The sequence below is a fragment of the Lepisosteus platostomus genome, chromosome 13, assembly GCF_059453375.1.
Source record: "Lepisosteus platostomus isolate fLepPlt1 chromosome 13, fLepPlt1.hap1, whole genome shotgun sequence".
NCBI classification, from domain to species: domain Eukaryota; kingdom Metazoa; phylum Chordata; class Actinopteri; order Semionotiformes; family Lepisosteidae; genus Lepisosteus; species Lepisosteus platostomus.
In genome coordinates this window covers 34,930,051-34,957,005 of record NC_142623.1, presented here as the reverse complement: position 1 = coordinate 34,957,005, position 26,955 = coordinate 34,930,051, and the positions used below count along the sequence as shown (strand labels likewise).

General features: G+C 36.7%; 2 protein-coding genes across 8 annotated transcripts in view; one reads left to right on the top strand and one right to left on the bottom strand.

The window, feature by feature from the left end:
* Nucleotides 1-6,886, bottom strand: part of ndst1b (N-deacetylase/N-sulfotransferase (heparan glucosaminyl) 1b) — an 81,211-nt gene extending 74,325 nt beyond the window's left edge. For 2 of the 7 annotated variants that reach the window (XM_088604327.1, XM_088604332.1), the window contains exons 1-2: nt 6,633-6,886; nt 5,353-5,434 (exon numbers count right to left, since the gene is read on the bottom strand). The gene's annotated coding sequence lies outside the window, so the exon portion shown is untranslated. Of the gene's footprint in view, nt 1-4,967; nt 5,092-5,352; nt 5,435-5,752; nt 6,512-6,632 lie in introns of those variants that run through there. The other 5 variants (XR_015926142.1, XM_088604331.1, XM_088604328.1 and 2 more) reach the window with 4 other exon arrangements.
* A 9,003-nt stretch (nt 6,887-15,889) lies between these two features.
* rbm22 (RNA binding motif protein 22) overlaps nt 15,890-26,955 on the top strand; it is a 14,466-nt gene continuing 3,400 nt past the window's right edge. Inside the window, exons 1-8 of the mRNA XM_088604323.1 lie at nt 15,890-16,023; nt 18,094-18,147; nt 20,264-20,293; nt 20,876-21,008; nt 21,123-21,223; nt 21,916-22,088; nt 24,494-24,694; nt 25,729-25,893. Of these exons, the coding sequence (XP_088460449.1) occupies nt 15,970-16,023; nt 18,094-18,147; nt 20,264-20,293; nt 20,876-21,008; nt 21,123-21,223; nt 21,916-22,088; nt 24,494-24,694; nt 25,729-25,893 (911 nt within the window). The 5' untranslated portion in view covers nt 15,890-15,969. The remainder of the gene's footprint in view (nt 16,024-18,093; nt 18,148-20,263; nt 20,294-20,875; nt 21,009-21,122; nt 21,224-21,915; nt 22,089-24,493; nt 24,695-25,728; nt 25,894-26,955) is intronic.

Sequence of the window (26,955 nt, the reverse complement as noted above, 5' to 3'; positions counted from 1 at the left end):
CTTGGCATTGATTCAAAAATTCCTCAAACACATGTAACTGGGTGATTAATAATTAAAACCTTTTTTTAATTTTGCAGACTTTACGTTGCCGATTACCTAAACCCACTAAAATAAGTTGGAAAAATACTCTTGAGAAGCAGACATAAACCACTCGTTTAACCAGTGACCTATAAACCACACTCAAGAGGTATCAGCTATTAAAGACGGCTTTTGATCACTCACTTATTTGAAAAAGCACACTTTAGTGGATTGTGTTGCAATTTCCAAATAAAGAGCACTGTAGATTGTTATTTTCATTTCAGTCTTTAAGTCCTCCTTGTGATTTGCATTCCACTGCGAACGCCATACAATCAGCCAGAAGAGAGTAAATGACACAGTTCAGGTTCCTAATATGTCAGCATTTATCTTTGGTATCGAGAAACCCAAATACCATTTTCTTTTTTAAAAAGCAATTTTCATATATTTCCTCACTCCAAGGGAAAAAAATCCCAATGATGGGATTTCAAACTCAGAAAAATGTTGCTCCTGCACTGTGGCTTCTCGACAGGAGGAGGTAAACTGAGACAATCCCAGGGGTGCTCGTCACACTGGAGAAGTCTACATTTTTTAGAGCTGCTTCTCCAAGTCTGACTGAGCCTGTTAATCACACTACTGTGGCTCCGCAGCCAAGAACAGAATTTGAAGTACTGCGCAACAGCCTTTAATTACGTTTTGCTCAAAAACCTACAAACTACAGTGCGTTTGGTCTGAACAACGAGAAAAGAAAAAAAATCTGTATTTTCACACATAAAAGCATTTAAGGTCCTAACATTTCATGAGAGGCATCTGTGCAGAAACAGTTGAAAATACCAGAAGAGGTATTAAAAGGGAGATATTACATCTTCAGCTGTGGGTTTTTAAGTATTTTTTAAAGGGCTGTTCATCACAAAGAATGTTCATAATGAATAAAGTTTTCCTGTAATTTAATATTGTAACACACTGCAGTTCTTACATATTGTAGAGTGAAGTCTGGTGGTTGGTAAAATATTGCCATTGCCATGATGCAGCAGCAACCAGAGAGATAATATTTTAGAACGACTGGTGAAATGCCTAATTTCCATTCCTATAAAAATAAATAAAAGCCATTAATCCCTGCCTGGATATGTCCAATGTAAACTTAAACTGCTGAGCCTTAGGGTGTGTTTGAAACCCAGTGCAGTCGATTAAAACTGAGCAAGCGATCCTTAACCCATAAATAATAAAAAAAAACATGATTTCACAGTATCTTAATTTTAGTAGCCCAGAAAAAATGTGAAACCCTTTACATAATATGCAGACAACATTTTAATACTATGCACATGGCTACTGGCACATCGTGACAACTACCTGATAACATTTTCAGAATGAAATGCCCAGTCTTGTGGGATTCCTTTATTTTTAATTAAAACTAACAGAAAAATAAATGAAACTGTCAAATAAGGAAGGCACATCAAGTTTGAAGACAGCTACCAAATTCCAGTTGCGTAGTTTTTTTTTTCTGGTAGCTTTGTTGCTCAGCCACCTGAAGGAAGTGCAGGATTGCTCTTATCCATGTTGCTATAAGCACAGACAGGCTCTTCTGCAAGTCCTTGCCTGTCTTCTTGTAAAAAGAAAACCTTCCCTGTTATTGGGGGTTTTTTTTTACTGAAACTTCAACCAAGTAAAATCTGAAAACACAACAGGCAGATACACCTAAAGTTATTTCACATCTCATGCATGACGAATAGTGTTGTAAGGGAGAAAAAAAAATACTTACATCTTTTTAGTCAGCCAAATCTGAGGTGGGAACAATTACCTAAGCACCCAACTGAAGAAGCTAACCGTTTCAACAGTGGTACAGCACTTACTCCTCCATCAAAAACACCCATTTTGGTAGAACAATCACAATTTCATTAAGGGAAACACTTTGGCATAAAGATGTGCTTATGCCCGTTTTTAAAACACTCACACAGATCATATACACTGAAAACATAACGTTCTCCCCTAACAGCAGTATCAATACCTGAAGAGCTTGTGTTGCTGAACCAATTTGAAACCATGGTCAGATTTTAAAATAAAAATGAAACAACCATAATGGGGGAAACAAACAAACGTTCTACAATCCAGAAGAAGAAAAATAAAACGCTGAATAAAACTGGTGTCGCAGTTTGCAACGTAACAATGACCAGTGCAGTCAGATAAAAATCAGAAGGCTAACTCATTATTAGTGACTTAATTTTAAATTATTTCAAATCTTATTTTCCGATCTCAAGTGAAAAACAAAGCCCAGACAATTCAAATAAGTCCTTAATTTTGAGCTAATGTTATATACAGCAGTTCCCTAAAGTCAGCACATTATGCCAAAGCCACTCGCTAGTCCAGTCCATGCAGCAGATGACTGAACCATAAGTCTCCTCATTACCAAATGGAAATGCCAAGTTCCAAGCTTAAAAATCAACTACAGAACCTTAATTATTCATTTCACAATAATTGGGACAAGTATAGCAAAGCAGTATTCGGTTTTGCCACTCCAGTTGTCAGCAGAATAATGAAGCTTTCTGCTGGTCTTGTTAAATCTTACAGTATCTATTTCTCTCAAAACTGAGTCAATGGTATTGATTGAAGATCTGCTGAGGAGGGAGTGTTGTGTAATAAGGAATTTAACAAAAATAAAATGGGATTTTAAATCGCAGGGAACTGTAATATTTAGTGCATACATTTTAATTTACTTAATGCATATACTGCCATAACTAAGCTTGGCTTTTGTATTCATGGACACCTGTTTTTTTCTTTACAATGACCAAATCAGCTGTGCTCCTGTGTGTACATATCATTACGGAGTACTGCATGTTTGTGCAATTTTTCCATTAAAGGTCTACAAAGGTTTCCAAAATTATGTCAAATTTGATACTTCAGAATCTCAAGTAGAGTTACCACGTTCAAGGTTAAAAGGCCTGCTCCTCTTGGGATTAGTTTTACAAATCTCCTGCTTACTCATTTTCTCCATGCTTTACTTTCAGGACAGAGAATGAAACAGAAAATGGCAGAAAATGTACTTTTTTCAAAAACGTCTGACAAACTACTTGAACATAAGCGCAGTTACATTATTTAATGCCTGCATAGACACTGTTTTCCCCCCCAAATTAAAAACAGTTAAAGATCACAGTATGTACTGTATATCCGAGTCTGACTTCTCCCTGCTCTGACCATGCTGAAAACTAAGACTGCCAGATTCCATCCTCTTTGAGGAAAAAAAACAAATCAGTCAGCCATATGTTTCTGCACCTCCAACAATTAAAATTTTCTAATTACTTAGTTTCTGTGACAGCACATTTCCCCGCTGGCTTGCTTTAACCTAAAATTCTGCATCTCAGCTACGTGACATCTGCTTAGATATCAGAACGTTCTGGCTTTATATAAAAAATTAATTTACAAAAGACAGCAGGAATGACATTGTTATGGAGGTGCTGTAACATATTAATAACTTAATTTGCTCTGCATGGCTCTCATCTCTTATACACCCACGACTCATGAAAAAAAAAGAAGACTTCAGTTCAGCACAGGATATTGACTATTATGGTACACAGTAGACATCCAAGCCATTATAAAATGAAACTGCACTCTAGCACCTTTAAATTTAGAAAATAAAATCCTTATGCTGATACATGCATCACAAAAGTAACTGTATTTAAAATAACACCATACCATGACCTCCTGGCTAAAAACAAAGTCGAAATCCCCAGAACCTCTAGGGTCTTTAGATCAGATTTAAACCTAAGCACATTCAATTTACTTGAGTGCATCCAACAGAATTCACCCCAATATGACTAACCAATGCAGTACAGCAGAGCCTAAGCAGGGTTAGTAAGCATCTGGATTGGAAGGTTGCCTGAGTCCAATCTCAATCTAAAGAAAGGCTTACCCTCAACAGAAAAGTGAACATCTCTTCTTGGCACCCCAATGGACAAAAAATACACAAGACTTGGCGTAAACTTCCATCACACTCCCTAAGCGTATTATCCCAATAAGGAACACTTGACAAAAAACAACTTTACTGCATGTTCTACAAAAATACCTGAGCCAGCCTTCTGAGGGAGTCAAAAAGAAATTACAAAAAATAATGCTATTATCATTAACTAAGAGATAAACAAGAATCATATTAGCTCGGTCCCTGTTACATACATAAAAACAACCTATAGAAACAGCTGAGTCAGACTGGGAATTTTTGTTTATCTACTTAGCTCAATTCCTGTTGTTTACTGTATATTTCTTTTATACTCCCAAACAAAACAAAAAAACGGCAAAACAAAACTGAGTATGTTGCCTCCACAAAGCAAGACAATATAATCACCCCCCCCCCCCCAAATGTAATGTGTCTCTATGCCAGAACTGCACCAGGGCTCTACACAGGTAAGCACACCTTAGCCAGTTACATCAGCATCTACAGGGGTGTGGGAAATGTTCCAAAATCCACTCCCCCTATGCATTGTTTTCTGATAGCAGAAAACATATTGCAATACCAAGATATTGACAAAGACCTGTAAATCTGAAACAACAGTCACATCCCGACTGGTCTATTTGAGAGATGTTTTAATAAATAATGTATACTATTTCTGGAAAAAAGTAAAGCCTCCTGGGCATCTACTACTGAAAAAGACTTGCTCTGAAAGTGGAATCACTGACCTTCTGTATAGGAGCTATATGATGATAATAAAAACAACCAAAAGGTATTTCAAACTCATACCCAGCACACAGGTAGGCTAAAGGTGAAAAACTGTGAATGCTAGGCTTGTAATTAAAAACGTATTATTAATACAGTATAAGACAAAAATACATTTTGGTATACTACTTCAAGGAATCTGATGTAATGTTCATTACTCATATATGACCAAGTGTCTGAGAACTTTCAAACGATCTCAGGAGATGTGCCCTCCAGAACAGTGTTAATACGGCTGTAAATCTCACCTGACCTTTTAAATATTTTAGAAGCTGTCTTCGTGGACAAGGTCCTCCAGCTACAAAAACTTTGTAACCACATCACCACCAGTGAATTCATGACAGCCGCATTTTGTTTTTATGGCTGCGACTATGCCTCTGAAAAGGTTAGAGTAACATGCACCATAAAAAAAAAACATGGAGACATCTGTTAACTGCACATTATCTAATACAACATTCATACTGCAAAAAAACATAACACTTTGGACAGGACTTAATGAGGTGCAACACCGTTCTTATAAGTATTATTCTGCTTCTATCATATGCAGATGCAGTAGTCTTCAAATGTATCTTAGTAATTTATCTTTGAAACCAAAAATAAAAACGACCTTTTAGAAAACGTGAAAATTGCAAACTTACCGTCATCAAGTCTAAAGATCGATCCTCAGCCAACAAACACACCATCAGTAACCCACTCAATGAGCAAAGCATCGGGTGTCCCCTGCACAACAATGTGAGAGCCGTCCCAGTTCAAACCGTGCAGATACCCGCTTGATTTACGGCATGAAGCTCTCCTAATCTCTTGCTTGTACCCTGCATGTCAAGCAACCCTTATCTGAGAGTTTGTAATGAGTTACTGTCATGTATCACATTTTGAACAGATATGCACAAATCCTGCCCCTGCCTCTAACGTCTTTTAATTGATCATAATCACAACTACTTTCAACACGGATAAGACGAAAAGCAACACGGTGCACTGCACATGTAACTTGTAAGTTCTAAAATGTCCGGAAATACTTATTAACTGTTAAATACTTACAGTTATAAACTTCTTGTAATATAATGTACGCTGTTTTTTGTTTGTAGGATGCCCATTACTATGTAGGAAAGCAACCAGAATCGGCGTTCATTACAGGCTACTTTGCAGTTCCTCAACACGAAAGTGCAACTAGCAAGAGTGAAAGCTAGTTTTATCGACCTAAATTCGACTGCAAACAAAACACGTTGCACCCCACTACGCAAAACTATAGTCATGTTAAAGACGCGATTATGCTACTGTAAAATACTCAATGTTTTCAAAGAAAGAGGCGTTCCCTCTCTTTTAGTGAGGGGGAGGGGAAAATGTTGAATGTGTCTTGAAAAACATGGTGAACTTCTGTTAGCTTACCCATCTTTTATATAACAATCCCAAACTAATCGTGCCCCAGTCTACGACAGCGTGTATCCATTTTTTTTAAACTATGCCCTCGGTTGAGTCACTTGAAAACCGACAGAAGTAAAAAGACCCGCCTGTGCTTCGCATTTCTTCTCAGTTCTACAAAGTAAGCATGCCATTTAAAATTCTCACACCGCACATTCAAACCACAGCAGGCAGTTACAGTTGTATGCCAAGAATCCGTATGGTGCAAGGCTCTAGTTGTCCCTGACCCGTTTTCTCCATCGACTTCTGCGGGAACAGCCCTTAATGTACCCCATATGTGGGGCAACCCAAATCAGGGGAGAACCTCCACTCTAATTCCAGGCTTCCGTTTCTCTCCAGGAGTCTGTCAGGCCGAGCGGTTTCTTCTCCTCGTTCACACACTGGCCGAGCCCGGGGTGACTCGTCACACCAGCACCGAGTCACGCATACATACCGAGAGACAAGAGTGGCTTAAGAACAAAAACATTCGTACTTATTACAAGATAAGTGTAGTACTTACCCCTTAGCACCAGCTATGTCTAAAGCGATAAAAAAAGAAGAAACGCTTCGTTCTAGCTACGCTCGACCCGCAAGCTCCGCCGTCTGGGGGTTGGGGTGCCTGCAGATTTTTCACAGAGGCGGACGGGGCTCGCCGCTAGGTCCCGGTTTTGTGTTGCTGGCTGGTCTGGTGGGAGAAATGTGAGAAGGTCTCTTTTTATTTCTGCAGCACACAGCGAGAAAGAAACGCTCAACGGTCGCTAGAGGGCATCGGCGCAGCCAAGTTAACCATCTGTGTGCTGCGAATGAGAAAGGGAGGAGTGTTTTTTTTATTTCTGATGTTTCTTCGGATTGTCCCCTGCTCGATGTGTGCGTTATCGAAGCGCTTAAATCAGCTTTGCAACAGGCATGTCATACAGCAGAAACCGGTAAAGAGTGTGTGGTGATGTTGAGGGAGGTGTAGATTTACTGTCGTCCTAGAGAGGGTGTTTTTTTTTTCATTTGCCCTGCACCTATTACCCACATCTGTTATAAATATTATATTGTAGCACTAGTGTTATAGCAAAACGTATATGGTGCCCTCGACGAAAAAGAATAAAAAACGCGTAAGCCTTTCTTTCTAATAAGTTTACACAGATCCATGTGTTTTAAATTAGATCGCCTGAATGTATGATGTGCTCCACTTCCAAATCCATACATCATCGTTCTTTTCCGAGGGTTTGGCTGCTGGAGTTTCCACTCGGAATGTCTGGAAAAGGACCACATTTTTCAAAGCAAATGGGAGCAAAGTATGAAATGACATAGTTTATGAAAAAAAAACGGTTAAGATTACTTCTAGGTTTACAACAGTTTTATTAGGATGCATTCAAGGACTGAACTGATACAGCTATTGTAAGAGGGCAAGGTCTTTACCTATATAGAACATTTCATTTTACAAGATAATCTCAGGTTTTTGTTTTTGCTATTTCAAGACTGCTTAACAGATGGCAGGGAGTAGAGTTTAGGATGCTGGACTCATATCCAGAAGACTGGAGGTTGATCCCCAGTGTTGGGGAGTTCTTGTCCTCTCAAATACTCAAACACAAGAGATTCTTGTGTAGTACATGCTGAGGTAGATCACTTTAGGATAAAAGCCTCAGCCAAATAAAATAATAATTGCGTGGTCGCCAGTGGAAGATTTTCACCCAATTTAAGTGTGACGAGGAATTAAATATAGTGACTCTTATATGAAGTCGTGTTTTCTTTTCTTCTGCAGTTATGTTCAATACCTGGTAAATGTATTTCTTAGATGTTTATTCAGGATTCTACATTTGTATGCCTAATTGTTTTGAGCATACCTAAACCACTGAGCACATCTGAATTGAAAATCACTGTATGCAAAATTATTACAATAGCTTTAACAAACATCACATGAAAAAGCTAGGTATTGGGATGCTCACAAGAGTTCTGTGTAAACATTGCTTATAATGAAAGAGAAACAGATCATGTCAGTGCACTCACACAGATGTGAGTTGAAGCACTGGAACTCATTTTCACTCTCAAGAGTTGAGCCCGCAGATTAAAAGTCAATTTTGTAGGCTTAGGTCTCTGATTTGTGACCCGTTTAAGAATGCATTCTGACACTACTGGGTCAGGACACTGACATCATACTCCAAGCCTCAAGGATTTTGCCCCCTCACATAATTTGCAAACCCTGTATGCATTAATTTTGCATGCAACCAATCTGGTACCCAGCCTGCTCTTCTATGGTTGTGAGCTACACTTTGCCCTACTTCGCAATAATGGCACCTATTACTGATTTGCTTTTGTCAGATCACGTAAGTGTTAAACTAGCAGTGGAGAAGTCAAACAATGTATGCCCCCCAAGACTAATGAGAGCTTCTTGTTTCTGTTACAAAGTGTGTGAAGGAACAGAGCCTGACCTAGATAGCACTGTAACCCCGTGGTCCAATTAATCATCTAGTTCACCAGTCCAAGAGAAAAATCCATTTGTAGACAGCATTACAAAGAACTGCCAAAGGTCTATAGTTTCCTTATCTACACAGCCTTCTGGGTTCGGGTAAAACTTTTTCATATGGGAACGGAGCATTAGTCTTTAATTGGACTTCACCACCAGAAAGTCAGTGTTATTACCCTTTAGCTTAGATCCAGAAATATTAAAAGCAACTTTTTAATTAGGAGCCATATTTATTTGAGCCCCTGCTGTTGCATCTCTGCTTTTTTTGTTCCCCATGTTCAATGGCTGATATGTTTTTGTAGTTCTATTTTGTAATCCATTATGATACCGATGCTTTCAGGATTTAGGTACTTATTTTTTTCCGAAGACAATGGCTTTGTTTTATTTCAGACCATACGTTTGTAGAGAATGCAAATAATATAATAATAATAATAAACTTTATTTTATATAGCGCCTTTAAAGGTGGCTTCTCAAAGCGCTTTACAGGATGACAATAACAATAAATAAGAAGACTACAACAATAAATAAGAAAATTTCACAAGACAGGACACAATTATAATTCAACAATACAACAATAACAATAGAGGAGACCGTGGAAGATGGTATTAAGAAGAGCAGAGGGGTGAAGAATGGAACCAGTTAAGTAAAGGCTTTTCTGAAAAGGAGGGTTTTGAGTCTGGATTTGAAGGAGTTTAGAGAAGGTGACTCTCTAATATCCTTGGGCAAGGAGTTCCAGAGCTTGGGGGCATAGCAGGAGAAGGCCCTGTCGCCCATACAATGTAGACGGGCTTGGGGGACAGTAAGGAGGGCAGAATTTGAAGAGCGGAGGTTGCGAGGTGGGGAGTAGGGCGATAAAAGTTCAGACAGGTATTGAGGTGCCAAGCCATGTAAAGCCTTATAGGTGAGCATGAGGATTTTAAAGTCTACGCGGAATTTGACCGGAAGCCAGTGCAAGGACTCCAGGATAGGAGTAATGTGAACACTTGCACTAGATCTGGTCAGGATTCTGGCTGCTGAATTTTGGACATACTGCAGATAGCAAAGAAATTGACTTGGTTAATATGCAGTTTGACCTTTGACTTAAAAATGCTAGATTATTATCAGGAAAGAATCTTGTAATATTCTTTGCAGGGAGCAAAGAACTGCAGTTTCTTTGCAGCTTTAAAATATAAAATCAAAATGTTTTGTGCCCCTTTTTTGAAAATGAATCCTATTAAATTCTATTTTATTTTCTCCTACTGTAGGTGCTGTTCATGGAAAAAAAGCTAAATATAAATATCATCCTCTCCTCAAACACATTTTCTAAATGCCTTATAAATCAATAGTTGTAAACCACATATGTGTTTAAGGACAATACCAAAGAGAGGTTCACAAATTGTTTTTTGCTTATCAGCTAGAAAAGTGTGTGGTAAATGCTATATTCTGTCCTGCTTTTGAATGTCAAAGAAGTTGTTTAGTACCACATGCATCACATAACCTCAAATAACATTTTTCTGAGCTAGTAGATAGGATGAGTCATTTTTATTGGCAAGCGTCTTTTATGAAAAGCTTTTACTGAGCTCAAAAAAACTTTTACAATTATCTAATAAGATATGCCTCATGAGAACATGGTTCACAGCACAATAGGTTTTAACTGTATTATTGGCATTATAGCTATTCTGTAACAGCTCCTTTTATATGGACTGACTGATTAACATTATGTATGGATTTCTTGGATTGATCACCAGACCTTTACAGCCATTAAGGATCCTGAAATAATTTCAAAATAGAAGCCTGCAAACGAAGCATAATATTTCTCACTCTTTGAAGAGGTGATCTTGAGGAGGTTATGATTTCAAATGATGGGTTTGTAGTCATGGATTTACTGAAAGGAAGTGAATAAGAACATTATTAGACAATAGAATGTACATCACCCAGTATATTCAACCCATTTATTTCACTTTCCAGACCTGTCTTAGGGAAAAAAGCCCCCCGATTCTCTTCTTCTTCTTCTTCTGAATCATGCTAAGCCCTCATCACCAGATTTTGTCAAAAAATCTTTGCTCCATCGTTACAGGTACCAGTTCATTTTCACCTGAACTTTTCAAACTTTTTTTTTTAATTTTGAATTTGCAGTTTAACACCCTCCTGGCCCAAATGCCCCGGACAGTGACTCACGTTGCCCACTCATAAGCCGACACCTCTTCATGTGACAATGTCACTCTTCGTGTTCTTGGTTCATTTAAAAGAAGCAATGTTTTTGAAGTAAGGCAATGAAACCTTCACTAAGGGTGCAGACATAATCATTTATGATTCTGTTACCAATGTAATTCAGTGTCGGGGTATTGCAGCAGAATAGTCAGGAGAATAGGCAGCCACTAAGGGCATAGACACAAGGACGTTCTTCTCCAGTTTATTATGGGGCCTAATGATATTTATAAATCATTTCTCAAAACAAGATATCTACAGATGAAAGCTTTTTTATTCAACATCCAATCTTGTACGGAAAATTTAAAAAGGTTTATTAGTTCAATGATGGCACTAGAGGAAGGCAATGAAGACATTACTGAAGTATACCTGTGGACATTCCATTGTTTTACACTCTTTAAATTATAATATACAAATATGCAATGGAAACACTTGAGGGAAATGACTCCTGGAGTCCAGGGATAGACTTGATCATTACGAGTATGACAAATCATCATTTCAGCCTAAAAGGGATATTGGTAATGTGATTTAGGTGTTTGATGTTCCAAAGGGATTTAAATAAGCCATTCATTTAGTCATTTCCTGAAAATCACTGTAGAAAAAGAGATCCTGCATTATTTGAAAACTAAAAAAATGTACAACTGGGAAAAGGATGTCCTTTTTCTGTTATGTAGTAAGTGTTACAATTATATCTTGGAAGCATCACGGCCTTACTCTGACTAAGGCCATGCATTTGCATTTTATGTTCCTTACCGCCTAGCCTTTTAAGTTGAAGTAAGTTGTGGAATTTATATTTTTGCATGGTGACTTTTGGTGAACAAAAGTAGGAGGATCACAAGCTTATCATTTATACATGTTAAAGTTTTGAGAAAAACACTATTTTGACTGCAACTTTGGCGTTTTAAAGTGTAGACACTTTTTAATCAGTTCCAATGGTTTCACTTACAGACACTTCATCTTTCATTGCAATGGAAGAAAGTTTCTTTCACACCATATATAAAGATGGTCAGTCTGAATCACTGAGAAAGACGGGTTTGTACTGCTAAAAAATGGGTTACCACTGTATAAAGGATTACCACTAAGTAGGCAAAGAGTGGTATGATCATATACTTTCCTCTGACATTAATTGTCATAGGGCCTAACTGGAGTGAAGTGACTATCATAAATGAAAACATCTGCCACAGAGCAAACTTGTGTCAGCCAAATGCTGGTGATAGACTGAGAAAGAACCTAATTGGACAAGCGTGTAAACCACAACAGATGGTGGAGATTCTCCCACATGATCTTGCCTTGTGGCAGGCATGGCAAACAAAGTACAATTCACTTTAATATCTAAGTGTAGTCCAACGCTGTTAGGTAGGGCTCTTGATAAACTGTCTAATCACTGTAATGGATGTTTGTTTTCAGCATCCAGCAAAGTGATTAAAAAAAAGATTAGTGTGACCTGTGATACAATATAAATCATATAATATATATAATAATCCTTATACTTACAGTATATAGCACTTTTTCTGGACACTCCAGTCAAATTACCTTAACAGGTAATGGGGACTTCCCTCCTGTACCACCGATGTGTAGCTCCCACCTGGATAATGCAACAGCAGCCAAAGTGTACCAGTATGCTCACCACACATCAGCTTTCAGTGGGGAGGAGAGCGTATTGAAACCAATTCATAGATTGAGATTATTAGGAGGCCATGATTGGTAACACCCCTACTCTTTTTTCGAGAAATGCCCTGGGATGAGTGTTGGGTCTTCCATGCAGGTACTAGCCAGGTTTAGTTTCAGTGGGTTGCTAGTTGTGTGCTAGTTGTGTGTAGCAGGAAGATATAGCTGCTGACTCAGGAGAATATAGCAAAAGATAACTAGCCCTTGTCTAACACAAAAGACAAGATTACCGCAATATCTGTAGATTTGCGAATTAGCTAAATACATTGTGTTTCCAATTAGTACCCACTTCCATAAGCGGTTTATTAGGTACACATTCACTTATTCATAAGTTGTATTTTCTTTGTTGCCAAATAGCTGTCTCAAGTGGCAAAAGATGATACAATCCTGGTTTACTACGCATGAAAAAATCTTCGTGCTTCAGCAAGTTTAGAGATATGAGACTTTTCAAATGAAAAACATTTATGTAGCATAAAAGCATTTTATCTTCAAATCTTAATTCATTTCTTTCCAGGTTATGTGGTTGTGCAATGTAAAGCTTTCTACTATTATTTTAGGCAAAATGTTTTTAGAGTATTTTGTCGAAATTTTCAAAATTTCACATTCAAGGAAGTCACCCGAGCTTTCATTTGAGTTGTATTAAATAAAATAATCTCTCTGCATTTTTGTCAGTAAATGTATTTCTTTTTAATACATGAAAGATGATTGGAATGATAAAAAAGAGCAGCACATTCTTTTACCTAATGTTACTTTAAAAAAGAAGACTTGTAATTACTTTTCAAAGATATTAGACCCATTTCCAAATTCTGAACATTCACATTAATGACACTATGACACTAAAAAGAATTTGTAATTGAAATATGAAAGCAAGCCACTATGTATAGTATTTTAAGATTTTGTCCCCTAAAAGAATCTTATTTTTGGGACCTGTATACAGTATCTGTGAGATAAATATGAATTCTTGGCAAAATAATTTCTGTAGACAATTAATAGACGTGCATTTTATAGGGTACTTTCTTCCATGTAAACAAAACACATATAAGCTATGGCTCTGAAATAATGTTTAAAAGTGAATTGCAAATTCAGTATCTTTTTGTTGACGTTTCTAGTAATATTTAGATTCATTGTGGAAATATTGTTTTTTATGCTTCTCAGTGTTTCCCAGTGGAAAGCAAACAATTTCTCTAATATGTCTAGTAATACAACATCCCGCTTGAAATCTGTATAATACAAACAAAGCAGATAAATCTTTCTACCAGTGTACTCAGATATATACATAATAAAAATCAATATCAAGAGAATTTAAAACTATTATTTAAAGGTATCTAACAAATTCTGTGACTAGATATTAAGTGTTTCTACTTTAAAATCTGAAATGTATATTTAAAATAATAATACATTATGTTTCTCTGGTGCTATGCTACACTTTTAAAAGCTAAAAACACCTCCTAAAAGTTATAATTCAAAGACGTGTACAATCCCAAGAGCTCTCAAAAACCACTTTTACAAAACAAATTGTTACAAGTTATAATGTTATAATTAAGATGCTTGTTGATGTTATAACAGCTTTGAAAGGCATTTATTTTAATGGAATGACATTGTAATACTGTAAATATAACAATGTCTTGTACAAAACATCTTTGTAAATTCAACCTAAATGTTCAATCAAAATTCATAGTACTGGCAATATATTTCTTTGTGGAATAACTGCCAAAGTTTAATTTCTGAATATCTCTGTTTAGGAGCCTGGCAGGGTCACAGGTTTATGAGTCTTGCTATTCAAGCTTTCTGCAGACATTATTTCCTATTTCTAGGTTACCAAACCCTGGAGTAATGAGACATCACACAGCAGTAACCTTCTGTAGCTTTATGAGATCATAGTATGCAGTATATTACAGACACTTCAGAGTCTGTAGTGGGAAATGATATAAAAAAATACATAAGTAAAAAGGGTACTGTTCTTTGAGTCTCTCTACTGGGAAAAGATTATTTTTCATTGCACAGAACTGGCTGTATTTCACAGTCATTCCATTTTCAAGTACTTCACCCTTTATGTCATATGCAGTACATCTGTTTGATAAACGGATGTCTCTTGACTGCTGCAGTGAAAATACCTTTCTACCGCCATTGGCCATGCCTGTGCTTTTAAATAAACAGGAGAGGCTTATGTCTCCATTAGTGTTGATCTCTAATCTTTAACATCATCAACTTGCTAATTGTTTTTTTTCTGACCAGTGCGGTTAGGAGCACCAATACAATGTAAACCAAGGGAGATCCACTTAAAAGCAGAACTCTAGCACCAACATGGACGCCGAAGGGCTATGCTAATCCTGAGCTTTTCTCTGAATGCTTTACTCTCTACGTCCACACCCCTCTCTTTTCCTCTGGGTACACAAACTTGATGCCTTCAATGGACACTTTGAGAACAACATTGTCATTGTTTGTCTCCCATTATGTACTGATTATTATTACCCAGTGGATAAACACAAGGCCCCATTCTCCAGTGGAGCTAATCCCTTGCCTCTGTGGAGTTTACAATTCAACTCAAATTTCCTACTGAACTGTAAACCAGTTCTGTGGTGCTGCCAGGTGAATTTAAAAGCAAACATAAATTTTAATGTTTTTCTGTCACTTAAATACTAGGTATCGCATGGGAATGAATTATATTCTTTTAACCCTTACAGATGAGATTGATACAGAATTGAGATGCTGTACACACACATATACTGTATCTAGATTATTAGAATATGTTCAAGTATAATACACATTTCTGATTTATGAGTTATTCCACAGCTCTTGTTCTCCAAATGCTTACGAATGGGTTCTCGGATCCTTTTGACTCTTGTCCTCCCTCCCCTATCCATAATTCTCCCAAAGTTGCAGGACTTTCTGAGAAACTTGCAGGTAGGTGACACTAAATTTTAAGTAAACAAAGCTTTTATGTGCTTTGTATTTAGTGATCATTCAAAATAGTGGTTTTGAGAAAACATGAGATTGAACAGGTTTAATCTTTAAAATTAAAGAGGGTAATGAACAATTAAGTAAATGAGTGGTTAAATATGCCTTTGGTATGAATGTAATGTATCTTTAAGAAAGCAGTTTTGAATACAATTGCAAGTCATTTTATTAAAAAAAATACATACTGACTGGGAAAATCAGACTTTATGTGCATAATGACAATATTTTGAAATACCCCCCTTTAAATGTAGCTATGTACCATATTTTTACAGTTTTCTCCTTTTAAAATATTTTATTTATATTCCTTCTATCAGGTATAACAATAATTATTTATTTTGTCTTTCAATTCTTCTACGTTTTCATAGACATATAACGACGATATTATTTTAGGTGGATCAGTTTTCAAGTCACAGTTTATAGGAAATTATAGGAAATTTGTGCATCATCACTTCCGAAAAGCACTAACTCCTAATACCACTAGGGTGATTACCATAACGTTTTAATGACGTCATACACTGAGAGAACTCCGAGGCTTGTGGGATAGAGGCGGGTGGTTGGTCTTTCAGAGAATTGTGGGATATCTCTAAGAATGGCGACGTCTTTGGGAGCCAACACTTACAACAGACAAAACTGGGAAGACGCGGTATGTTTAAAATCAAACTGTGTTTTTTTTTTGTAGGGTTGTATAAGAGCTTTTTGCTGGTGAAAATGATAAAGCGTGTTTTAAAGCGGCACGCTTTCTATGTGGATTATTGCAACAAAAGCGTGCATAATTTTGTGGTAACATGCAGTGGTTAGTAGTGAGTATAGCATTTTCGTGTTCAGACAAAAAATATTTACCAAATCTTCTGATTTCTGAACTTCGTACACAATTGATGGGCGAATAGATGTATATTGACACGGATAATGTCCCTCAGTAACGTTTTTTTATAATCATTATGTACAGAGAAAGAAAAGTTACGAAAGAAGCTAGGCCTACACGATTTGGCCCCCATAGAAATATTGTAAAAAGCCTTGAACGGATGAATCGCAGGCGAAAGTTACAGAGGCTAAAGGCGTTTTGTGTTGCCGTAGTAGCAGCCGGTATGTGTAGAGAGCCTGCTTTAATCGCTGATAAAGGACAAGTAGCCAGTCCGGTGGTTTGTCCCATACCCGGTATTAAGTTGAATTCAATATAGTTTTGTATAGATGAGCGGTGCGGGATGTGCTGGGAAAAATCCCTTTAGAAGTGTTTGTGAAGTGATGCTGTCCTGTTCGTATTTGCATTGCGGCGATGTTCGCAAATACCTCTTTAACAACTTTCATAAAGCTGTTCTTCAGCAGTCGCAGTAAATGGGATTTAAATACTGATGGTCAAGGAATAGCAAATGTGTCACCTTTCGTACAACTTCTGCTTTACTGCTGCTGTAAAACCGGTAAACACTTTTGTAAGCACACACACTCTGGATGCTTGCTAGACGTGTCTATTGCATAATTACTTAAAAGCATACTAAAACATACCGATAGAAAACACAATGTAACGACAAAACACGTCTACAATTGCCAGTATGTACATTTAAGCTGTAAAATAAACTGGAATGTGAAGTGCCTTACTTTACACCGTTCGGAATAGTAGGTGGTTCGTGTGTGCCTTCTAGTCACAAACATTGGTTTTCATTGGTTATACTGGAATGAATGGTGCCCCTGTGTTAACAAAAGTATGTTCATATTGCTTTGTGATGCATTGCAAAGCCTTTCTTTGGGTTTATAACTGATCAATATTGTGAAGTGTGCATCAGTATATAACCTGGCTAAAAAGGTGAATTGGGACAGATACGGAAAAAAACTAACTTGGAAACATGGACAGACATCTTAAAAAATATTTTCTATCTTGAAGTGGCACACTTATAGTTATGTTTTATCTCCCATGTCCTGTGAAATAGCAGCATAAATGTTTCTTGACTCTTGGAAAATGCATGACTGTAATTCTGAGACTAGGCTAATGGACACCATTCAGACGGCTTAATGTCTTATGATACACAGAGAGAAATGTCTCTTAAGTTTGTTTTTAATCATGTAATGGTCTACATGTTTTACCGCTTAGAATCCGCCTGTACGGGGGTTTTGATACCCCATGGAAATTTAACTAGCAGACTAGAGTATCCAGTTCCCTTGTTGCAACTGCTGTAGAGGTTAAGATGAAAAGTCACTTCTTCCCTTTATGGGCTTTTATTTATTTTGTCTTCTGGATTGAAGGTCGGGATTCAATATCATAATGCATAATGTCCTGTTCACTCTTGTCCTTATATACACCTATTAATGTTTTGTTATTAAAGAGTAGAAACAACGTACACAATTAAATCAACTTTAACGAGAATCTTTTCTTTCCTCATTAATACCATACTATACTGTTCATTGTGTTTATGTAATAGTTTTACTTGTGAAACAGTATTATTACTATCAGCCTTAACATTTGCTGGCTGAAAAACTGGTATTCTGTACATATTTCTAAAAGTAAAAACTAAAGTGAACTAGAATTCAAATGAATGACAGTTTTCCCTTCATATATATATGTGTGAGTTGATGCTTTATTTTAATTCTCGAGCTTTAAATCTTTTAAAATTTTCTTACTTTATTCAGAATTTTAATATATATATATACTATTTATTATAAGGTGAGCGTTTAGGGTCAGCAGAGCTTAATATAACTAATTATCTGAAACTTCTTTTTGTAGGATTTTCCCATTCTCTGCCAGACATGCCTTGGAGAAAATCCGTACATTCGCATGGTATGTGTAAAACGGTTTGTTTTTCCCCAGATGTACAGTGCTGTGAAAAAGTTAGTACACCCCATGAAAAGGTCTGTGTTTTTCAACATATTTGCATGTATGGATATTTGATCTTCATTTCAACAGTATTGATACAGTTGATGTAATTTAACAAATAACAATGAAAATTATTCTTTGCAATCATTTATTCTACAAAAAAGTCAGAAATGCATTTGTGTGCTGTATAAAAAATAAGTTAATCCCCTAGCTCCATTAGCTGGTGTTGCCCCCTTTAGCAGAAATCACTTCTTGTAGGCGTTTCTTGTAATTGTCTATCATTCGCCTACATCGACTTGGAGACATTTTTGCCCACTCCTCCTTACAGAACTCTTTCAACTGTGTGATGTTTGAGGGCTTTCTTGCATGTACTGCCTGCTTCAAGTCCCCCCACAGCATTTCTGTGGGGTTAAGATCTGGGCTTTGACTTGGCCATTCCATTTCCCTCTATTTCTTCTTTTTGAGACATTCTTTTGTGGATTTGCTTGAGTGTTTTGGGTCATTGTCTTGTTGCAATGTCCACTTACGGTTCAGCTTAAGCTTTTTGACAGATGGCCTCACATTCTCCTCAAGTACTCCCTGGTGCAATGTGGAATTCATGGTTGACTCTATGATGGCAAGCTGGCCAGGCCCTGAGGCAGAAAAGCAGCCCCAAACCATATTGCTTCCACTACCATGCTTTATAGTTGGTATGAGGTTCTTTTGGTCAAAGGCAGATTTGGTTTTCGCCAAACATGATGTCTGGTATTGTGGCCAAACAGCTCTACCTTTGTCTCATCCATCCAGAGCACATTGTTTCAATAGTCCTGATGTTCACCTAGGTGTTGTCTGGCAAACTTCAGTCGTGCATCTGTATTCTTTTTTGAGAGCACAGGCTTCTTCCTTCTACAAATTTGACTACACATTGCTTGGAAATGGCTTTAAAACCCTTGCCAGACTCATCAACCATCTTTCTTTTGAGCTCTTTTGATCTTGGCATGATGTAGCCACAGACCTCAATTGCTAAGTCCAAACCAGGCTATACATTTCTGATGTTTATAGAAGGCAGTGTCCTCCAAGTTACTCTCTAATGATGTTCTAATCATTTGCACCTGTTTTGGTGCACCTGATTCTAATTTTAGGCATTTGATGCAATGATAAAGGTAGGGGTGTACTAACTTTTTCCGCACAAGGAAATTGCATTTCTGTTTATATAGTACAAATGAGTGCAAAATGTAATTTCTCAATCTTATTTTTAAAAATTAGATCACCTTCATCAGTATTGTTGAAATGACAATCAAATATCCTTTTGTCTGAAAATGTAAAAAAAGACAAACCTTTTGATGGGGTGTACTTTTTCACACCGCTGTATATGATCTGTATAAAATAGTTATCACTTATATTTTTCTCAACTTTTTTTGTATAATTGTATGTTTTTAACCTTGTATTGGGATGTGGTTATGCAGTATGCTTGTACTGTTTTGACATTCCAACAGGCTATGGAACAGCTTCTACCTCCAGGCAATAAGACTGCTAAATAGCCAACCTGCAGCTCCTTTAGCAAATCACCTGTAATGGCTACATGGACATAGTTTTCACTGTATTCAGCATACTGCACTACTAGTACATAATACATTGCACACACCATGGACACATAGCAGCTCTATTCATATTTATTTTTTTTCAATTTCTGTAACCTTAATATTGTGATTTTTGTGAGCTTGCAGAAAAGACATTTAATTGCCAGCAACTACTGCTGCACACTGTATTGTTGTGCATTTGATAAATAAACTTTGATTTGATTTATATAGTATTCTTAAAGCAAATAACCCTGTGTCTGCACTAGACTCAATGGTTGGAATGCTTCTACACACTTTATCAGAAATCTTATTCTTTTGAGTACATTTTCACTATTTGTTTTTATTAGGACTTAAGAAGATGTATACTCTAAAAGCTAACAAGAGTAAATGTGGATACACAGTCATTATTTATGATGCATGAAAGTCTTTTTACATTTCTTTTTTAAACAAAAACTGAAAATAGTGCTAATACCTCGTGTTATCCAACTATTTAAATGTGTATGCATATTTTTGTTTTATAGACCAAAGAGAAGTATGGCAAGGAATGCAAGGTACGGTTGTGCAAATATGTTTTGTTCTTTTTGTCTAGAGACCTTTTACATTTTTTTTTGCTCTGGACTTGAAGAATGTGTCTTTACTTTTTCTCAAAGATGAAATTTTAATGACTCCTTTCAAGGTTTTTCAGCTGCTCTGAAATGACCTTTTTCAGAGTGTTTATGCACAGCTGTTATTTTTAGGTTAATAAAGATTTAGCACTTCCATAAAATCCAATGAAGCATGCTTCTTTTAACGTGACTTATCTAAAATGTCCACTTTTCCCGTACTGTTACACCATATACAAAGTATTATTTGAAAAAAGGTTTAGCAGAAGATTGTACTGCTGTGATGTCTTGGGTCTACAGGAATTGTTATACTAAACCACTTAGTGCATCTTATTAATGCCTTAGAGGCTGTACTTCTGGCTTGTCTAAATATCATTTTGCTTGACTTCAGTAATAGGGTAAGGTGGGATAAGGTCTCAGGGATAGTTCCTGTCCTAGTCAGGAATTAGTTTGTTCAGATCCACTCATGAATTCAGCTTTTACTTCCTGAAGCAGGCTAATCAGAATTGTTTGCTTTTGTCTTTTTCTTAGATCTGTGCCAGACCCTTCACTGTGTTTCGCTGGTGCCCTGGTGTGAGGATGCGCTTTAAGAAAACGGAAGTGTGCCAGACTTGTAGCAAGCTGAAGAATGTATGCCAGACGTGTCTCTTAGACCTTGAATATGGTATATTGTAGACCTTTTTGTTCTTGGCTAGTAAACAGATTTTTTCATAGTTTCAGTTTTAAGACGGCTAGTCAGAAACTGTTAAATCTAACTAATTTCTTTTAAATATTTTAGGCTTGCCAATTCAAGTTCGTGACACTGGTTTATCAATCAAAGATGAAATGCCAAAATCAGATGTGAACAAAGAATATTACACTCAGAACATGGAACGAGAGGTAATTACTTTTTCTTCAAAGAATAACAGTTTACTAAATGCCATAATCTTTTAACATGCTTTTCTTCTATCAATACACATTAAAATTGTGGATACTTCCTGAATGTATATGAATGGAAGAACATTGTTAGATTGTATTAAGTTACATGAGAATTATCTGTAGAAACAAAATGTAATGCATGAGATTTCTACGGGTCATCAGTAAATTCATCCTAAAATTCAGAAAAGAAACATGGAATAATATCTTTCCAAAAATCTAGGCATTTCTTGCACTTTAGTTATTTGTGTTACCTGAGTTTATCTGTAAACTAACCATTTAAACTAAGAGATAACTGAATTATATTGAATGTGAGACAAGTAATTAACACAAACTGCATGGTTACAGCTATTTCTATTTATCAAAATAAGTTGTCATATGTACTTGTGTGTTGGCTCCAGGTGTACTGCTTTATGAAAAAGGATGCATACATTCGTACTGTTTAAAATAAGCCTGAATATATTTTGTTTTTAAAAACAAACAGTACTTTCCACTTTTTTGTCTCCTATGAAAAAACAGAATCATTCTATTTTCTACATGGTCCTAGACATGGATACCAATAGATTATATTGTTGACCATTTTAGGGTAAGGTTAAAACATTCTGCTTTGCTTAGTTTTTGTTCTGATTACTTCTGTTTTTCTTTGTGTGGAACAGATTCAGAACTCGGATGGGACCAGGCCAGTAGGGATGTTAGGGAAAGCTCCAAGTTCCAGTGACATGTTGCTGAAACTGGCCAGGACCACTCCTTACTATAAGCGTAACCGTCCACACATCTGCTCTTTCTGGGTCAAGGGAGAGTGTAAGAGAGGAGAGGAGTGTCCGTACAGGTAACTATATGTTTGCTTTAAATTTCTTTAGCAAGAAACAAATTGCTAGTTCATGCCTTGGAACTTTAGATCTACAGTTACATACATTTCTTTAGTGTAGTACTAAAAAACTAAGGATTATACTTTTAGTTCTGCTTTGATTATTAAGATGTGATATACCAGTGCTTCTTAGTGAATTATTTTCAAAATACCTGGTGCTCCACCCCCTGATTTGAGAGGTGTGGCTAGTTAACACTGCAAGACAGGAGGGACAATTGGGACAAGAGATAACTCTTCTTATTGGGGTCATCCGTGTTGTTGCAGTACAAGGCTAGAATCGAATAACTGTAGGGTATTGGAGTGCAGAAAGTCAATGGGGATATTAATTGATCTCTTGGTCAGTACAGCTATTTGCAGTCATGCACTGGACTTTTTTTAAAGTGGTTGTGACCAATAATATATCAGTCTGCCCTTTTCGTTTGATCTTATCTGTATAATGAGTATAGATGAAAAACTTTGGGTCCACCTTTTCACATTTAATAGATCCATAATTCCCAGCTTGCAGTGATGCTGTTTGCTGTGTCTGTAAAATGGACGTCGGCAAATTTTTTATTTTGCTTTTTTTTGTTAACTGGGGACAGCAAACATGAACATGACGTGTTTTTGGATGGAGGGATTCAGTTGTGACTTGAAGCAGGCGAGTGTGCACAATAGTAGTACTGAGATGACCCTGTGTGTTTAATTATCCAAAGTAAGGGATTGTTTTGCAGTACCCTTGAAATTAACCCAGGTGGTGCTTTTTCACTGGTAATCATAAATTGCTTGTTATTTTGGAAGTTAACAGTAATCTTCAGATTTTTGCAGGAAGTCTTTTCATTCTTACCAAACAAGCAAGCCTGCTCCTCTGTAAATCTGCATTTTGTTTTAATGTGAATCTTTTTTTACTCGGAATAATGCTGTAGATTAACATGTAGCATTAGGTGTTGCTGTCTCAAAACAAAAACATTTTAATTTTTATAACCAGAGGCGGATTTTGTGAGATCAGGACCCACATTTTATTTTTCTATAAAAAGCCGACCTACAATGAAACTAAATGGTCACAGAATCATTTCCTGACAGTTGGCTACTAACAGCACATGCATGCATGCATAAGTTGGTGTTTAATACTGACAATGTACATGGGTATAGGTGTCATACACTTGTACTAAAAACACCAAATTTAGAGAGAAACCTGTTTGCCATGCAAGTCAAAATGAAGCATGGTGGAATGATGGCAACTTCACTTTTTTAGGAAAATTCTGAGAAATGTTTGTCCTGTTTGTTTTTTGTAATCTGTTTACAGAAACATATTGTAGCACAAAATTTCATCGATGGAGCTTTTATGCTTAGTGCTATATATGGTTACAACAGTGCAGAAAGTGCATATCCCCACAGAAAGGAAACCTCTATGAGCAAAGCAGCACAATGGTGTTTCAGATGAAACCTGAAATTATGGTTCAAAATCCATGAAACACAATATATAGAAATAATTTACAATGGTAATAAAACAAACTGCATAATTATTCTTTCTTAACTACTTCCAGGTACAAAAATGTTGTGCTCTTCAAAAAAAAAAGTCAGTTTTTCACATTGTAGCTACAGTGGATCAACTTAAAATATTTTCTGGTTTCTTAGTTGAAAACAGTTTTTTTTTCTTTTTCTTTGCTCTGTCTGGGTTAGAAAATGTTATCACTACATTTGCAGTTTATGGGTCTCTTACGATTCTGTAGGTAAAATGTTTGTTTCCAGATTTTTAAAATCAAATGCGCAGATGTGTTAAACAAGCCACTGAAACAAAAATACTGAACTTTAATTTTTAAGAAAAGTATTCACATATAGCCTAAAAACAAATTTGATCTTAAACTAAAAATGTGCCAGAACAACCTGTAAGTCCTCCTTTACCTAGAACCATGTTTATTCCTGTAGAGGAAATTCCTATCCCACCTGACCTTACCATGTTTCATTGTTTCTAAGCAGAACTTGGTCTGTAACCACAGACTTTACACTTTTGACTAAATATCGGCTTAATCTTTTAGATTTTATGTTTGGAATTAGTGGTTCATGGAACTGATCTGGTAATAGAATTATAATTTTGACTGTTTTCTATCCATTAATATATCGTAACTCATTGGGCTTTCCCCCAACAATAGCTTATTTTACTTCCAACTGTTGAAATTGTACTGGAAGTCACTGAACTGCAGCAATTAAGTAAACACATTTTTGGAGAGGTATGCTCCTAGATCCTCGGGTCTGTGTATATATCTCAAGCTTTACCCCTTATTGCTTCATGTAAGCCCCCACTTTGCAAGAGAAGTCCACCCTTGCATACTTGATTTTAGTGTAGCATTGTACAAGAGCAGCTTGTAATATTGTCTTCAAAAATACAGACATGAGAAACCTACAGACCCAGACGATCCCCTGGCAGACCAGAACATCAAGGACCGATACTATGGGATAAATGATCCCGTTGCAGATAAACTTTTGAAACGGGCCTCCACCATGCCACGTCTTGACCCGCCAGAGGACAAAACCATCACCACACTCTATGTGGGTGGATTGGGAGATACCATCACAGAGACTGATCTCAGGTGAGAGTCTAAAGTATTAAAAGGAGTTACAATTGTGGAGACAAAAGCAGTGTGAAAAGAAATATTATACCAACAGACACTAGCAGTCATGGCATTGAGAAAACTGGTGCTGAAGTACTAGAACTAGAAAAGTATGAACTATTGATAGTGATGTATGACTTAACATTCACACAAGAAAATATAGTGCAGGATGTTATATTTTACAGCAGACTTTCTAATCTAACTATGTTATCTAAAAAAAACTTAAACTATTTAAATGGAGACTAAAACTAAACTAAAACTAGAGAACTATTATGAGAACCTCATAATTCAGTTGATTTTTCTTAGTGCACAAAAAGATCTAGAGCTGAATAAATTATGCTTAACTTCAGTGGAAACACTTGAAGCTGTTTTTTGGAGTAGTGAATGTTTTCATCAAATAGTACATTGGATTTCACTGCTCTGGAAGTATCCGAGGGTGGGAAGAGATGTTACAAGCTACGTGATAAAAAATCAGTTGAAGTAAACACAATGAAAATGTAATTTCCAACAGCAACGAGAAACCTTTGAGCCCACTGACCATCACTTGCATAGCATGGACCGGCTGACATGAAAATGAGCAACATCTCTCCAATTTCATTGAATTATTCTGATACTTTTTGCACTTATGAAGTCTTAAAATTCACTTGGTTAGTTTAGTTTTTCACACCCAGTTTGACAAAAACCCATTTTGTGGCACATGTGCACACATTTCATTGCTGTAGAATGTTTACTCGAAATGTTTAAACTTTCTGATGAAAACGTAGCCACCATAGTTACTTTTTCAGATAACATCACACACATGTATGCAGGTGTTATAAACCTTAGTAATACATTATATTAAATACATTTTACATTAAACCTCAATCTTCCCTCAGAACATTTATTTTGTTTGCAATTGACTTTCTCTCCTACATCAAACTTGTTTTAAATCATTTGTTGAGCTGAAATGTGCATATATTTAGCTTTTTAGGGGGTGTTGTTTCTAGTGTAAAATCATTTTTTTTTTCCCACAGGAATCACTTTTACCAGTTTGGTGAGATTCGCACCACAACAATAGTGCAGAGGCAGCAGTGTGCATTCATTCAGTTTGCTGCACGACAGGCTGCGGAACTGGCTGCTGAGAAATCTTTTAACAAGCTGATCATTAATGGCCGAAGACTTACTGTCAAGTGGGGCAGGTGAGTGACTGCCATAGTTCAGCGCTTGTTTATTGATTTATTAAAAGTGCACTAGTATGTCAAGTGTGGATTCCCTAAGGCAGAAAGAGATACACCGCCTAATTGGCTGTAGTTACTTTTCATAGCAGAACACCCCTCTCCCCCCCACCGCCACCACCATTATAAAGCATTTGCTCTCTAAAGTGATACAGCAATGGTATCGGCATTGATGAGAGACAAAAGGACCAATCCATTCACTGGAATGTACCTAATGTACCTCCTTATTTCAGCTTTTTTACCTGCTCCTTTGCTAATGTTCCTCAATTTCTGTTGCTTACTTACAGCCTTCTAATCTTCTCGAGAACTGAACATTTTTAATATAAAAGGAACTTCATTCAGTAAGGTTTTAATAAAGCTCTTGCTGTGCCTGGACGTTTTCACACATAATGAACTGCTCGTGTTTAATAAAATAAAGGGTACATTTTACATGCTGTAGACATTTGGGAGAAATTTTAAAGTGTGTTGTAAAGTAGAGCGCAGGCATTGCATCTGCTTTTTATTAAGACTTAAACATTATTGATGTGTGGCAGGTTGTCTTGTCAATTGAAGCTGCTCTGGAAGCTAGGCAGGATGTTTAATGGGGAGCTTTTTATGGTTTGATCCTATTTTATTCTCATGGCTGTGCAGTGATTGCTTTTCAGGATTTCAAATGATTGGCTTTGAGCTAATGGGCTAAGGGATTACTGCCTATTGACTGTAAACAGCCGTAATACTGTAAACCCAAGCAGAAAATGCATGATTGTATCCAGATACCACAAGGCTTTATTGTCTTTTGAGGCTGTGTACAGAAACTCCTGTTTTTAAAGTCTAATTCTAAAATGTCTTGACAAGATATGATTTTCTTCTCTGAAAACAATGAAGTCTCGGTATGATGTGTTTTATTCACACCAACACTCCCAAATACAAATACAGAGGTTGTGGGACAGCAAAGTTAACGTAACGTAAAGAAGCTTTATGGATAAGCAGTTTGTATTTGTCGTTTTGAGATTAATATGTAAAGTACAGTATACATTTTATTTTAGT